This window comes from Pseudorasbora parva, chromosome 2 (genome assembly GCF_024679245.1).
Source record: "Pseudorasbora parva isolate DD20220531a chromosome 2, ASM2467924v1, whole genome shotgun sequence".
NCBI lineage: Eukaryota > Metazoa > Chordata > Actinopteri > Cypriniformes > Gobionidae > Pseudorasbora > Pseudorasbora parva.
Window position 1 is genome coordinate 31,555,305 of NC_090173.1, and position 14,945 is coordinate 31,570,249.

The following is a 14,945-nucleotide window of genomic DNA, read 5'->3' on the forward strand; positions in this document are numbered from 1 at the left end:
TGAACGTCATTAGCTGACCACAGACAACAGCAGAAAAAAAATAAAAAAAGCCATCAATCCTAATATATTTACCAGATAGTGTCTGTGCAAATGATCCACACAGACGGAAGAAGTCTCGGATGGTCTGGAGTCTCTTCAGAAAGAAAATCTCTTCCAAGACCTGCCTGGTCTGAGCATTATCAAAGAAATGGACCTGTGTAGCTCTGGACTCCCGGATAACATCCACCTTTCTCCAAGCAGCAGGAACATCCATAGAGTTCAGCTTGAGGGGAGAACAGGATTTATTTAGACACCACTCCAATGTAAATAAAACTTTTCAGACAGCTAAAGACAAAAAATATAATACAGAATATGCTTTTACATAATTAGAAATCACATACGTTTTAAGCGCACACTGAAAAACATGCAATGAAGTTTTTGTTTTCCTTAGCATTTGATAATGCTTTGCAAGTTGTGTATGTGAAATGTTTGTATTTGTTTTGTTTTTTGACCTCCTGTACAGACCTTTGGTTCCACTTGTGGTGTTGAAAGTGCTTTATAAATAAATAAAGTTGAAGTTGAACCTTTCAGCTTTTTACCTTGTCAATCAGAAGTCCAAAAGCAGTCTCCAGCTGTGCAAACATGCCATCAAAAGCTACCAACAACATCTGACCAGCACTCATCTTGGGCGTTTCCTGCACGGAGCTCTCCATACTGCGTGGCTGGATCAGCTCTGAGTACTGGGCCCGCAGAACCCTTACAAAAGACAACACATAAAAGAAAGACAAAGTTAAGTCCATCCTGAAAGTAATGCAGCTTTAACAGGTGCATTACTTTTTTTGTCTGGGTTCACACATAATGTGTCCGCTTTTGTCCGATTCGCGAACTAATGACTCATTTGAACCGATTCATTTTAATGAACTGATCTGTCCAACACTGAACTCACGAATCGGTGTGTAATCATTTACTCACAACACCCTTGAAATGAGAATTAAGTGTGCTTACCCCATTAAACAAGAGGGGTTAGTACGAATTAGTCTTAATAATCCACAGTATTTTCATGTATTTATTGAGTTTTTATATAGATAGTGTGTTGTAAATTACCACAATTTTTTTTTAGTTTCGATTGGAATAAGGTGAAAGCAGAACAACGCAAGTTAAATTGTTTATGGCAGAGAATTAGACTATTTGTTATTACATTTTTAATCCTGATTTTTAATAATTGTTGCCAAAATAATGAATCAGTAAACCATGCAATCTGTGTAAAAATGAGGAACTAATGAAACAAACATCAAGATATCATACAAAATGAGATATCAAAATTAAATGAGCAACAAAAAAAAAAGTTTGCATTTATTTTACATTTATTGTCAGTATTGGGCTCACAGATCCCGCGGGTAGGTACTTTCACTGTTGGGGTGTGTGTGTGTGTGCATGCATGTGTGTGGATGACCATGACTGGTCAGCCACCACCGAAGACCATTTCTGACCCAGGAAAAACCCTGTTTAACACACTACAGTAAACGCTTCCATTTTCCATGTTACCTGGTAACATCTAGATAGTGGTCATCTGGATCCTCCTCCAGGCCCATGGTGGTGTTACGAAGGTGAGCCTGTAGAACCTCACCCAACCCCTGCAGTGAAACTCCATCAGCGCACTGATCAATAAGTGCATCGAGCTCTGCTAGCATTGTCTCTAATGTGCTTTCCCCCTTCAGCATGCAACGTAGAGCCTCTGGAAAGATGATCTGACGGAAGTTTGTGTTGAGCTCCTGCAAATATTAATACAAATGGTTTAAGAGTGGAAAAAACTAAATCACTGAAACCACGGAATACTATTGAAAGTGCAGTACAGCAGGAGATTTTTGACAATTCCAATATAAAAAACAAAAACAAATAATCAATGTATATATCGTAAAACCCTAGTGATCGCTTTAAGCCCTTAATCTTAGTCTTACTTGGACTATTGCGTTATGTAGAGAGCTGTTCATGAAAACTTTGTTTTTAAGCTCCTATACTCCTTCAATGACAATTAGTCATTCTACCTGAATAGTAACACCAACTGCTTTTACCTACTGATGACATCATACCTTCTGTGGTATCATACACTCGGGTTTCATTTGGTGATTTCAAATATCAGCAGGGTTTACCAGAAATCGCATACTGCACCTTTAAACACTGAGAATATCCTTACCTGAAGACAGGTGTACACGCCATTGGCCATGTAGACAACTTGTGAGGTCTCAGCAGGACTGAGGATATCCAGATCTTGTGATAGAAGCTGGCACTGTTGCAACAGTTGCACAAGGCATGTGATGTTCCCACTCATACTGCAGAGCTCCTCCAGGAACCAGGCGCCATCGCGGGACATCAGTTCCACCAGCTGCTCTCCGGCACTGGCTGCCGCTCCCTCCATTACCAGGTTACGCCTGTAAAGCACAGAAACATACTGCATGCTTTAAGGACAACTTTGAGCATGGAAGACCAAAAAATAGCTTGACAACAAATGAGTTTTTTACAATTCTTTTAAGTTGTTTTGTTTTAACTGCAGATTCAGACCTGGTGAGGGCACAGAGTGCAGAGACGATGATACCGGCCAGGCTAAAGGAGCCAAGCTCGGCGTCCTCATGCAGGAAGACTTTGATACATCGTTCAATCTCTTGCAGCTGCTCCTCACACACAGGCACGCCAGCGCCCTCTGCCTTCAGACGCTCTACCTGCCGCATCAGACGAGTGTTGGTTTCTGCTGCATGGTGCTGTAGCGCCATTTCAATACTAGACAGAATCTGACATGTGGCAGGAGGTGGCTGGGGTGCAAACTGCATTTCATACCTAGCAATAAAAAATAAAATAAAAATCAATCAATCATCAAAAATCATGCAAATGAAAAGTCACAGAAAGGAATCATGATTTTGATTCACGACCAAGTGTATAACATTTGGGGTCAGTTATATTTTATATATATATATATATATGTATATGGTAATTGCTTAAATTAATACCTAATTGATCAAAAGTGACAGACACTTAAATGGAAACAAAATATTTATATTTCAGATAAATTATTTTTGAAGTCAAAGAAGAAATGTTTCCTGGGCAACCAAATTAGCATAGAACATTTAATTTGACACTGAAGACTGAAAATCAAGCTTTACCATCACCGGGATAAACCGCAATTCATCTTGGTGAGCACTGCAGTAGAAACTTAAAATCTTACTGACCTCAAAGGGCAGGAAAAGTAGCCAACAAAGCCCCTTTCACACTGCGATTCCGACACGAATAATGCGACCCTGCATTTCTTCCCGGGCCGCTAGATTTGGTCCATTCTTACTGCCAGCGAAATACCGTAATAAGTGCGCTTTCACACACAACCCGTAACGGTCCCGGGACGAGTTGACACGTGACATCCTGATGTGACGTATAATGGCGAGCGATCTCAGCTTCAGCGCGGATAGTAAGGAGCTCCATGGTCTCGACTTGTGTCCAGTTTGCGCACATTTCTGCCTGATTTTAGTTTCTTTTGTATACGAACACTGCGTTTAAAACAGCGACTAGCTCTTCTGGGTTGTATTATTGAAAAAACAAGCTCTAGGAGTCGCACGATAACTACGTACACATTGCGGCATTAGTTTCGGCTTTTGTTCAAACAGCGCTCGTCCCGGGTCGAATACTGCAATATTACTAGGTCCCCGACCCGGGTTCAATTCAGTAATCAATTCCGGGACGTGGTTGCTTTCACACAGAAGGCGACCCGGCAATGTTCCGGGAATATTGCGGGTCCGACGTGCAGTGTGAAAGGGGCTCAAGTGTTCAGCATGTTTTCTGACTGATAGTGAACAACTATTAGTTGCACTTACTGGTGATAGATGGTCTGGCAGTGCTCTACGGTCATGTCACACACCAACTCCTCCATCCACTGTTTCCACGTATGAACTCTGTGCCTGTGCAGCACCGCACGGGGATACAGCAGGGCCACGGTGGCATAGCTGTGCAGGTGTTCAAGACAGCCACGCAGCTGAGAGCGCCGCTGCTGTAACAGAGCGCTCACCTCTGCCTCCAGTGCCTCACACTGGCTGATTAGATGTGCTTGTCCTGCATTCTGCAAGAAAGTTGTTGCTGGCACATAGCTGGGCGGACCTGCAGTGTAAAAAGCCCAAAGGTACACATTGAAAGTTTGCTTATCAAATTTCAGACAAAAAAGCACATAACAAAATAAAACAGCCCAAGACAACTGTACCTAAATCAATAGGACTACTGATCTCCTGGAGGAGGCTGGCAAGCTGGGTGGCCTCTAAACTGGCAAAGGCAGCTTGATACTGACTAATCCACTGATCCAGATCTGACAACTTCCCCTCAATGGCATCCTGTACAGTCCTCTGTCTGGACTGCAACTGAGTGTGCTCAGAGTATCTATGAAGGCACGGGAGAGAGAATAAGAGTGAGAACCTTTAATCTGTCCTATCAAATCTACACTAATGATTAATGATCAAGCAATAATTGTGAACAGCTGAATATAATTCCTTTTTTAAAAAAAACTAATCTGCTGACCTGTGCTCCAGGGAGTGGATGGGGTGATCTGCTCTGGTGTCAGCATCCTCTAGGAATTCCATCTCCTCCAGCAGTTTGCCCTGTACTTTCTCAACCTGTGTGAGCTGCTCCTGTAGGCTTAGGTACTCCTCCACGGCCTCCTCAACCTGCGGCAGTACACCAGTCATCTCATCACGGTTCTTAAACCAGTTCACCTGAGAAACAAGAAGAACATTTCGGTTAGCAAACCAAGTTGTCAAATTTATTTGTATATAGCTTTTCACAATACATTGATCAACAATTGTGTGAATAAAAGCCAAAATCTAGTCTGTTCATCATATAAAGCTTATTATATAAAGCTTACACATCTTCATTTGTGTTCCGAAGATGAACAAAGTCTTCAAGAATGACATGAGGGTGAGTAATTATTGATTTTCATTTTTGGGTGAACTAAACCTTAGGATGAGTCCCCTAAATAAAGTGTGATACAGAAACATGGCTCAACCAATGGCAACAGTTTGTAATTGGACAACCAGTTAGTCCGACCAATGGAAGGCGGTGAGATTGTTCAAGAAACTCATTATTTTAGCAATTCCATGGTCAGTGTGCATTTCTGTACAAGCTCTCACCTTAATCTCAGCCACACGGGAAGAGAAGAGGCTACGTGTGATATCTCTCTCCATCTCTCTCTTGCTCTGTTTGTTCTCCGCCTGCTGGCCACCTCCTCCATATACAGCTCCTGCAAAGCCAACCTCACCACCTGCTGTCCAGTCCACCAGGGGGTCATAAACAAATGCCTCTAAAAGAGTCAGGAGGGTCTCCCTACCACGCCGCATTATCTGGACCACCTGAAATGGAAGGACACCATTCAAATTTGTATGCACTTTCTAAATTAGACAATCAATTAAATTCATAGATTAAAAAAACTCACCTGTTCACAGGACAGCCTAAATATGCCCTCAACTCCTGTGACCCCCAAAGCAGTCTCAATATTGTGTGTCATACGGAAAGGGACCTTTTCTGGTACTCTCAAGCTCTTTCCTGTCAGAACAATGAAGTATTTAAATGTCTATGTGAAAGTAGTGTTTGGACATTCTCAAATGAACAAGCACTCACCCTTCTCAAAACAGACATTGTAGTCAATGTGCACCACCTCGCCTGTCGTCATATCAATCAGCACATTGTCAAGGTGTCGATCACCCAATCCGATGATGTACCCCACCATTGACATTACAGCAGTGGATCTGGCATAAGACTAAATGAGAAAGATTGTGTTATAGTACGATGAATTTGGTCTAACACTGTGTCGAACATGGTTAGGACAAGTGAAAAATGGTTCCTCTAACCTGAGTCACGCTCCACCACTCACTGGGGGTGGTACAGGAGCACCAGAGCTCCTTTGCCAAGAGGTTAGGTGGCGTGGCCTCCATCAGTTCTCGTAGAACATCTCTCATGACACTCAATGGCCAATCACGGCGCGACACATCCAAACTAAGCCCGACAGCCTTTAAGGCAGGACTGATCTTGCTGTAATACAGCTCACTAGGTCGTGGGACCATGGGAAGATTCTGAGGCTGCTGGAAGGAGTCCTGTGCCTAAAAATAAGAAAAGGTATTACATTATCATCCAGCTTTTTTGGTGGAAAAGCACAGCAAGACCTTCAGCCTTCTCCATTATTGACAACTGTTTTTTAAGTGCTTTCCATTACAATTACACATCATTTAGATTTGATTTTAGTTGATGTGGTAATGGAAACATTTGTTTTTTTATGATTTTAGTTTTGGCTAACTATAATAACCCTGGCAACTACATTATGTAAAACACTGAAAATGAACATAAAACACTTCTGAAAATTGTTACTCTCACCTTCTGGGCTTGGACCACAGCCTCACGCTGCTGCCAGCGCTTGTACAGGCCAAACAGTGGAGTGGCTCCATCTACCCACTGAATGAGGCCTGATCTGGTGCCCAGAGGTGTGACGGAATAATGTCGGGCGTGAAACCTCGGACTCTCCTGCTGATTCACCTTAGTGAACATGGTGTTGACGATAGACAAGAACTGCATGATCCTTTCATCCAAATGCAAGTCCTCTAATCCTAAAGCACAGTGAAATTAGCATGCATTAGAGATGGTTCATATATTAAAAAAATTCTGCCACCATTTACTCACATGCATGTGATTTCAAACCATTATCATATAAAGCGATTTGGATTAAACCATTGGATTAATATAAATTGCTTTTACAATGCCTTTATGAACTTTCTGAATCAAAGTGTTTGTGGAATCACCTTTAAATGAAGAGATAGAGATTCCATTAAATTAAGAGAAGTTCCAATTAAAAGTATCATTATGTGTGTTTGAAAGATGAACTTAAGACTTGTGGGTTTGGAACAACATGAGGGTAAAGTAAATGATGAAAAAAAATAATTTTCATTTTTGAGTGATGTTCTTACCCATGTTCCTAGTTATTCATACCTTTGAACAGGTAAGGATAGTTTCTGCCATCAGAGCCTAAGAAGTAAAGCTTCTTGGGTTTGGTTTTAGTTGGCAGAATTGTGATGGTGTTGCCTACACTCTGGATGGTGACTGCATCTGTAGCAGACAGCTCCCCCGGTAGCGCCATCTCTGTGTTGGCCATGGCAGTAAGACGAGGGCTGATTTCATCCAGCCTCAGGAGGTAACTGGCTCGTTTCTGCGCCCTCTGCTGCAAACTCAGCATGATCTGTGAGAGGATGGGTAGAATTTCAAAACATGAAATGCAGAGAATGCACATCAGCCTTCCCTTATGCGATCAGAACTCTTATACACACAGTTGCCCTAACCTGTTTGAAGGGCACCCAGCTGCTTGCAGGATTGGCTGGATTAAGAGGGTTCCTAAGTCTCTCTAGAGCATTGTGGATTGCCTCTCCGTACGTCTCCTGAAACCACGCCTCATGAGGGGTTTCTGCCGGAGCAGCAGTGATGCTGCGTACGTGATCCAGTGCAAAAACCACAGGTTTCATCAGAGCAGAATGCTTCTCTCGCATAATAGCCACCTTCTCATCTCTAACACAAAACAACCACAAGAAAAAGGGATTAGGAATTTAAATAATTTTTGCAGAGGCAAGAGTCACGCTCATTAATTTTCTTCTATATTTATAAGTTGTTTCTTCTATATCGATTTTCAGGGTCATGACTCACTTGCGCAGAGTGTTGTTGTTCTGAACTCTTTTCACCTCGTCCTCCAGCTGTTGAATCCTGCGCAAAACATGCATGTGTTGCTGCTGCAAGACCCCCAGCCAGAGCTCATCCCAGAGCAGAGTCACCCTCCTCAGCTCACCCACTAACATCTGCACCTGCACATACACATACACAAGAACCAAAAAAAAAAAAACTCTTACACAACGGCCTTAACGCAAAATCAAACACTTACAGAAGAGAAAGCCCTTTTTGTAATACCTGCAGCACCATGGTGGGGTTGGCAGAAGAGAGCTTGTCTACAATCTTGCTGTAGCAGTCCTGCATCATGGCTTGGTCCTCGCTAGAATACATCACCATCTCCTCCCCGCGGCTGCTCTCCTGAGAAGTCGGCCCACTGCCCATCTCACTCTCCCCTCCACAAAGAGCCTCTCCCTGCATGTTCCCCAGCAAGGTTGGCAGGGATGATGGCAGCTTATTACCTGGCAGAGGTGAAAACTTTTTTTTTCTCCAAAGAAACTAAACTTGAATATACAATCCCTAAATGTGTCGCAAGTGCTACAAAAAATAAATAATTGGTCTATGCAATTAATAAATGTACCACATTTTTTTATCTTGTTTGGCACAGCCAGGCATTGTCAGGCAGAGATAGTGCGAATAGCACTTGTCAACAAGGCATGCTATTTGCACTTAATGTGAATAGACACACTGTTAAAAAAAGCCAACAGAGTGAAAAGGCACTGAGTGGTTGTTTTTTGTTCAGTCTGTCCGTCAGTCAGTCAGTCTAATTTGGGCAGTCGTTGAACGTCAGTCAGTCCAGTTTTTGCAGTGTATTCCACACCGTTTGCCCAAGTTGGACAGTCTGTAGCTTTTCTGCCAATTGAGCATGTTGACTGTGTCAAGCAGACGGTGAGAGAAATCATGCTAATTGTTCAGCTTAACAAACCAGCGAACTAAAGAAAAAACACTGTGAGAACAAGCAAAAGAGGACACCACACAGGAGGCTCTCCAAATTTTGCATTTCAACAACCACATTTTTCATGACATAGCTTATATGACTGGTCCCCTAGTATCCACGTTGGAAGCAGAAGACATTCCCGGACTATCACAATAGCAGTTTGAAAAATGAAGCTTAGAGGAAAATTTGTTTCACCTTGGACACATTTGGTGGACATATGTCATAAGGGAATCAGGATGCCTCTGCCTGCAAGTACAGTACATACCTGCTGCCTGAGCCTCTCCGCCGAGAGAGATCGATCCCACAATGGCAGGGTAGAGAATGAGGTGGGGCGAATCTTGGGCCACTCTGCAAAGCAGGCTGCAGATGCTCTGTCGGATGTAGGCCTCAGGGTGATTTAGTCTGGAGAATAACTGAGGAATAATACCTAGCGAGACAACAGACAACTTAAGCTGATGCTAAAATAAATGGGGAGGTGTTTATTACTATATTGAATATCCATTTCTTACCTTTCCAGGGTGCAGTGGGGGTAGATGCCAGGCCATGCTCAAGACCCTCTCTCAACTCCCCAGCATGCTTTACGAGCAAGCGCAGTAGACGAAGGGTTGCCATGACAATTACATCATCGCTGCTCTGTTTGCTGCTCTGGCTGTTCAAGAGCAGCTTAGGATCGTCTTCATCTATTGGCACCTGATGATCAAGACACCAAGACATGTTTAATCAATTTCTGGTTTAGAAATTTGGTTTAGAAACCACTGCATAAATATTAGAGGAATCCTCTGACCTGTCCAGCATTGAGTTTGAGAAAGGTGAAGTATGCCCTGCACGAGACCCGGTACAGGCTGAAGATCCGATCAACCACTCTCCTCCACACGCCGATCAGCCCATCAGTCACAGTGTCCTCCACCTCAGACAGCCACGGACAGGCACTCAACAGCTGTCGACCAATCACATCTACCATGTCGTCCTCCTCATCCTCTTCGTTCTGCAAGGCCATGTCTTCATCCTGCAGGAACACAATAACGAAAATGAATACTCAAAGTCAAACTTATTCGCATATTAGGGTGCAAATAATAATCCAATTGAGGGGAGAGCCATTTTCTTTCCTGGTTCAGTTGAAATGTGCCCAATAGAGCCGTATCAGACTCATTGTGACTAGAATCTGAGTATGACGACATCAGGATAGTTTTTACTGTTTTTTTGATCAAATAAATGCAGCCTTGGTGAGCAACTGACAACAAAAGCATTCATGTTGCTTTAGTGAAATAAAACATTTTTATTTCACTAAACCCAATCTTTTGAAAGGTAGTGCATTTAAATAAAATATCTATGTTTTTCAGCATTGTATTTCCATAGTGTGTTATGTTACCATTTTTAGAACCACTGCTCTAGACTCATTTGAACAAACTGTGAACTCAATAACCTGAATTCCTGCTGGGCGACACATGGCTTGACCCAAAATGCCAAAAATGGTTTCCTTGTCTTCATCGCTGGTGCCTGCTGGGAGTAACTCTCCTATTTCTTTCTTCTCTCCAAGGAGCAAAGGAACCCCCTCTCCTTGACTATGAACAAACAGAACGGAAAAAAAACAAAGCAAAAAAAACTGAAGTATAAGCACATCCATGTTTTTTTTTAGTTTTGACTAATATATTAACACTTTTCATATTTAAAAATACCTTGCATTGTCCACAACCTTCCGGCCCCATCTGTACGCCCAGCTGGCTAGAGCAGCCCATGATTTGGCCACTTCAGGAGCCTGAGTAGTTGAGAGTTGGTACAGCTGCCCAAGGACAAAGTCTGGCTCCCCAACACCAACACTGACTGTAGACAAAAAAAACAAACCTTTGTGATCATGAAAGAGAAGCAAAGCCAATCAAATACTAATACACACCAAAAGTCACACTGTAAAATGCAATGCTATCATCATATTGGTTTCTTAACCATTCATGACACAAATAACAAGAGCAAGAGAGGTCTGTGTTACCTGTAGTCTCAGTAGTAATGTGCGGCATTTCCTGATCTTCCAGTGGCAGCTCCAACAGGCTGGAGATGTTTTTGGAGAGAGCCGAGAGGCTAGTAGAGCTAGAGTTCTTCTTCACCACCATTTTAAGTTGTGGAGTCAGATCTTTCCAGTCAGCCAAAAGCCATTTGCACAAAGTGAGCACAGAGCGACATGCCGCACGCTCACACTTTCCAGAGTGACAGTACGAAAGTGCACAGGAGCTCAGCATTTCCATTGCAGATATGGACTGACCTAAAAGGTAAAGAGGAAAGGCTTAAACATTTAGAACAAAACACACCAAAACCAAGTAAATCGGCCCAAAAACACATACCAGCAGCAAACAGAACTTTAGCCTTCTCGATTTCCAGCTCTGGTCCCCACTTTTCACCAACAGTGCCCTCTAGTGATAGTTGCCTGAAGCTTTGCACAAGGTCCTGACCTTCAGAGTCATCCGCTGATGGCTTGCTGCACAGGCTCAGCAGACGAGTGGCCAGGGCAATATTTCCTTGCTTACGAGCAAATTTCACCGCAGTCAAACAAAGTTCCATCAAATGAGAGTCCACTGGAGTGGAGGAACCTGGAGAAATCAATGAAGAGTTAAAGGGGTAACTTCACTGCTGGTAAAATACACTGTATAGGCAGTAGTGTTGTAGTCAAGACCACCTAAACCGAGACCAAGACTTTGAAGGGCCGAGACCAAGTCAAGATCAAGACAGGCCGAGACCGCGTCAAGACCAAGATCAGTGCATGTCCCCACACTTATGATAAAATGTGGAATATGCATATGATTGGCACTTCTCTCGTATGTGTGGGTGTGTAAGTGTACTCTAAAAGAAGTTTTGATCAAATAATCAAAAGGCATTGCAGCTATGTGGGAGTTAATCTTTTTCTTCTATATGCAAATAACACTTAACTTTTCGTCAATGGGAGGCACTGAAGACGACGTGCCCATATTGTTTACGGTCTATGGTGGACAGAAACATCAAAGTGACACTGGCAGAGTTTTGTGTTTTGTTTTGTGAAAAGCGCTCGCTCCCATTTTAAAACTCAAAGTTCCCTAAAAATGCTAATCTCGATGAGCTATTAATCTCAGACAAAGTGCATTATGTCTTAAATAAATGTGAATAACAGGAAGCAGAATATGTATCATACAGATATGCATTAGTATGCTGCAGCTTAAGCTAATTATTTTATATATGTACATATTTTTCATTTACAATTTGAAAATGTTATTGTGCAGCTTTGTGCAACACAAAAGCTGCCCTGTACTTTTTAAAAGACCATTTTTGCTTATCTTTTGTTGATATCTCATATTATGTATGACCTCTTATCTTGATGTTTCTTTTGTTCCAACAGCTGTAAGAACATCACAGAAGGTTTTTCACACAGAAAACAAATCATACTTTAAATAAACAGGAAACAATTTCTATCCAGTTATGAAGTATGTCAGCTGTTTAGCTGGTCAGAGAAGATAAGCGTTTTTTTAGCGCAATTCACACCGAGCGGTAATTCAAAATATTTGTCCGATTGCGCAACATTCAACATGGATTCGGTCTTCTGAACTTTTGATTTAGATTAATATGGGAAGTATGAGAGAGAGCTAAGGTGGTGCTTTTATTGAAGACAGAGAGAGTGCGTGCAGGTTTGAGTTCTCTGCTCTTTATATGCCCTCAAGCTGTGGTCTTGAGACAAAATCCTGAGTCATCTTCGCCCAAGACCGAGACGAGGCCGAGTAAAAATACGGTCGATACTGAGACCAAGACTTAAAGTTGCATTTTAAATTACATTTTTAAATCGGTGCTACCTGACTAGAGAAAACCTTCCCGTTTGTCAAATAGAAAACTTAACTTAAACATCCATAATGCACTGGGCATTTTGCCATCTAAGACCACTCCCACCAGTCCACTCTGGATACACTTACATGCTTTAGTAAGAAAATACTTCTTAGCTAACTTTTAATCATGATGGCATCAACCTGTATTGTTCCTGGGTGCAAGAATTCCAAGAGTAAATGTTTAGCGGGAGTGAGTTACTTTTGGATTCCAGTGAAGGATCCAGCGTATTTTAGTCAGTGGCAAAAGGCTTCAAAGAATTGTAAATAAGGACAGAACACCACAATGGATAAGCTGGAGAAGGAGGAAAAAAAAAAAAAAAAAAAAAAAAAAAAAACCTGTGCTTGCCATCCCATTTGAAACGTTGACTACAAACAGAGAAAAACTGAAAGAAACGGCCAGTTCCGCCCCAACACCCAAAGCAAAACACCATCACGTGCAGATAAGAAAGCTATTGCCATAGTGTCCTATTTTCACCATAATGCAGTTTAAAGAGTAGATATAGTATGATACCATTTTCAGTGACAAACCATCGATCCGACTGATACATTTTAAACAAGACTTCGTATTCATAAGTCATATTTACACATACTTACTTACACATAAGAGATCTTACCTTTGAGTTTTTGGAAGAGCTGCCGCTGAAACGTGGTGTATCGGAGAGCATGCAGCCAAGGCTGAACATCCTGCTGCTTGCAGGTGGTCAAAGCTTCACTGAAGAGTGGAATGAGACAGTCCTACAGAATGAAAAACAAAGAACAGGGATGTTTTAAAAAAAGGAAATGACCAAGTTATGTATTTGCACATTTATGAGGTTGATGTGGAGCCTCAAACCTCTGGGTGCTGGTTACAGAGAGAGTTCTCTAGAGAGTTGGCACAGTGCAGCTGCAGGGTGCTGAGGGTGGGCAAGGAGTCCGATAGGGTAAGAGTGGAGAGACGCAGCGGACCCAGAGAGATGCGACCCGTTTGCTTCAGGTACTTCACCAGGGTGCTGAAGATGAATACCAAAAGTAGAACAGCCATCAAAAAACACTGGATCCTCAACTAGGAAAATTTACAGTAGAAACATTTACTTACTCAGATGATGCAATAACCTTCTGGTCCTGTTCGTGATTGGTTGCGGTGATGGCTCCCACAGCGCTTCTGAGGAGCTGTACCTCAATGGCCTTCTGGAGTTCCGACGGGTCTGGACTCAACACAGCAGGAAGAAGCCTCTTCAGGTCTGTCAAAACGAAAGACCATTAATTCATACCGCACCAGAATGAGTGAATCCGGTCATAAAATTGATTGCATGTTTTGACCAATAGAAAACAAATGGATCAGGATTAAAAGGTTTATGATTAAAGGACAAGCTTGTTTTTTTCCTTCATAAAAATAATTTTATGGAGACCATCCTAACAAATAATTCTTTGCCAAATAATGTTTTTTTTTAGCTGAGTATAAATAGGGGAAAATGATAATAACAACAACGATAATTCCCATTATTATCTTTTTATTGTCCTGGCTTTTACCAAAAATTCCCAACTTTTTCCTAGTTTTCCATGACAATGGATAGTATAGGAAGTGATCATACCAATCTTGTCTTTAGTTGTAGAGTTGAGAAGGCCATAATCCTCCCCGGGGAGAAGCTCCAGTTGGGCCCGGCACTCTGCAAAAGCACCCTCCTCAAACCTGCTCAGAGCTCTAGAGGACAGACAGACCAAAATAATGATTTAAATGAACAAATTGCATACCAACAGTCAGGACAGTGAACAGTTCTGCTGCTTCACACCTGATGTAGTTAAAGTCAGTCTTGAGATTGACACTGGAACTGCTGTTGTTCTTTTTGAGGTTCATCATGCTGGCTTGCCACTCCTGCACGGAGTCCCAGTCGCTCAGGGCAACGTAACACTCACAGGCTTTATTAGCCAGGAAGTTCAGCACCTCTGGAGAACACTCACTGGACTTCAACAACACTGTTTTTCTTCCATCTCCTATTAAAACAGTAAGGACAGACAATCAGAAACATCAACAAACTGATAATGGGTCAACTTCTGATATCATTAAAGACTAGGGTTGAAGATTTAAGAAGAAGGGAAAAAAAAAAAAAAAAAAAAAAAAAAAAAAAAAAAAAAAAAAGAGCGATTCACTTTTATAACCTTATTATATGCATTAAAGGGAAAGTTCAGCCAAAATTGAAAAAATTATGAAATATTTGTTTTATAAAATGTATACAAATTTTGGGCTGCCATTCACTGCCATTATAAAGCTTGGAAGAGCCAGGATATTTTTTAATATAACTCCGATTGTATTCGTCTGAAAGAAGAATTTCATATACATCTAGGGTGACTTAAAGGTGGGATAGGTAGGACTGATCTAAAGGCATCATTACACAGCAAACGCGGCACAGAAACCGATTCTGAAGTGGCATAAAATCCCAAAAATGTGCATTTACACAGACCGTTTAATCCTTCTCTGAAGCGGCATAAAC

General features: G+C 41.9%; 1 protein-coding gene across 2 annotated transcripts in view; it reads right to left on the minus strand.

The window, feature by feature from the left end:
* smg1 (SMG1 nonsense mediated mRNA decay associated PI3K related kinase) overlaps positions 1 to 14,945 on the minus strand; it is a 62,205-nt gene that overhangs the window by 9,328 nt on the left and 37,932 nt on the right. For both annotated transcript variants that reach the window (XM_067415801.1, XM_067415792.1), the window contains exons 25-53: positions 14,247 to 14,448; positions 14,049 to 14,158; positions 13,553 to 13,697; positions 13,310 to 13,466; positions 13,092 to 13,212; positions 10,975 to 11,220; positions 10,626 to 10,895; positions 10,318 to 10,462; positions 10,065 to 10,203; positions 9,426 to 9,647; positions 9,151 to 9,331; positions 8,907 to 9,068; positions 7,945 to 8,165; positions 7,687 to 7,841; positions 7,329 to 7,551; positions 6,982 to 7,228; positions 6,373 to 6,602; positions 5,853 to 6,101; positions 5,623 to 5,761; positions 5,438 to 5,547; positions 5,136 to 5,354; positions 4,528 to 4,721; positions 4,217 to 4,389; positions 3,837 to 4,116; positions 2,539 to 2,811; positions 2,174 to 2,408; positions 1,525 to 1,751; positions 579 to 735; positions 73 to 262 (exon numbers count right to left, since the gene is read on the minus strand). In XM_067415801.1, coding sequence (XP_067271902.1) covers positions 73 to 262; positions 579 to 735; positions 1,525 to 1,751; positions 2,174 to 2,408; positions 2,539 to 2,811; positions 3,837 to 4,116; positions 4,217 to 4,389; positions 4,528 to 4,721; positions 5,136 to 5,354; positions 5,438 to 5,547; positions 5,623 to 5,761; positions 5,853 to 6,101; positions 6,373 to 6,602; positions 6,982 to 7,228; positions 7,329 to 7,551; positions 7,687 to 7,841; positions 7,945 to 8,165; positions 8,907 to 9,068; positions 9,151 to 9,331; positions 9,426 to 9,647; positions 10,065 to 10,203; positions 10,318 to 10,462; positions 10,626 to 10,895; positions 10,975 to 11,220; positions 13,092 to 13,212; positions 13,310 to 13,466; positions 13,553 to 13,697; positions 14,049 to 14,158; positions 14,247 to 14,448 — 5,622 coding nt within the window. The remainder of the gene's footprint in view (positions 1 to 72; positions 263 to 578; positions 736 to 1,524; positions 1,752 to 2,173; positions 2,409 to 2,538; positions 2,812 to 3,836; positions 4,117 to 4,216; positions 4,390 to 4,527; positions 4,722 to 5,135; positions 5,355 to 5,437; positions 5,548 to 5,622; positions 5,762 to 5,852; positions 6,102 to 6,372; positions 6,603 to 6,981; positions 7,229 to 7,328; positions 7,552 to 7,686; positions 7,842 to 7,944; positions 8,166 to 8,906; positions 9,069 to 9,150; positions 9,332 to 9,425; positions 9,648 to 10,064; positions 10,204 to 10,317; positions 10,463 to 10,625; positions 10,896 to 10,974; positions 11,221 to 13,091; positions 13,213 to 13,309; positions 13,467 to 13,552; positions 13,698 to 14,048; positions 14,159 to 14,246; positions 14,449 to 14,945) is intronic.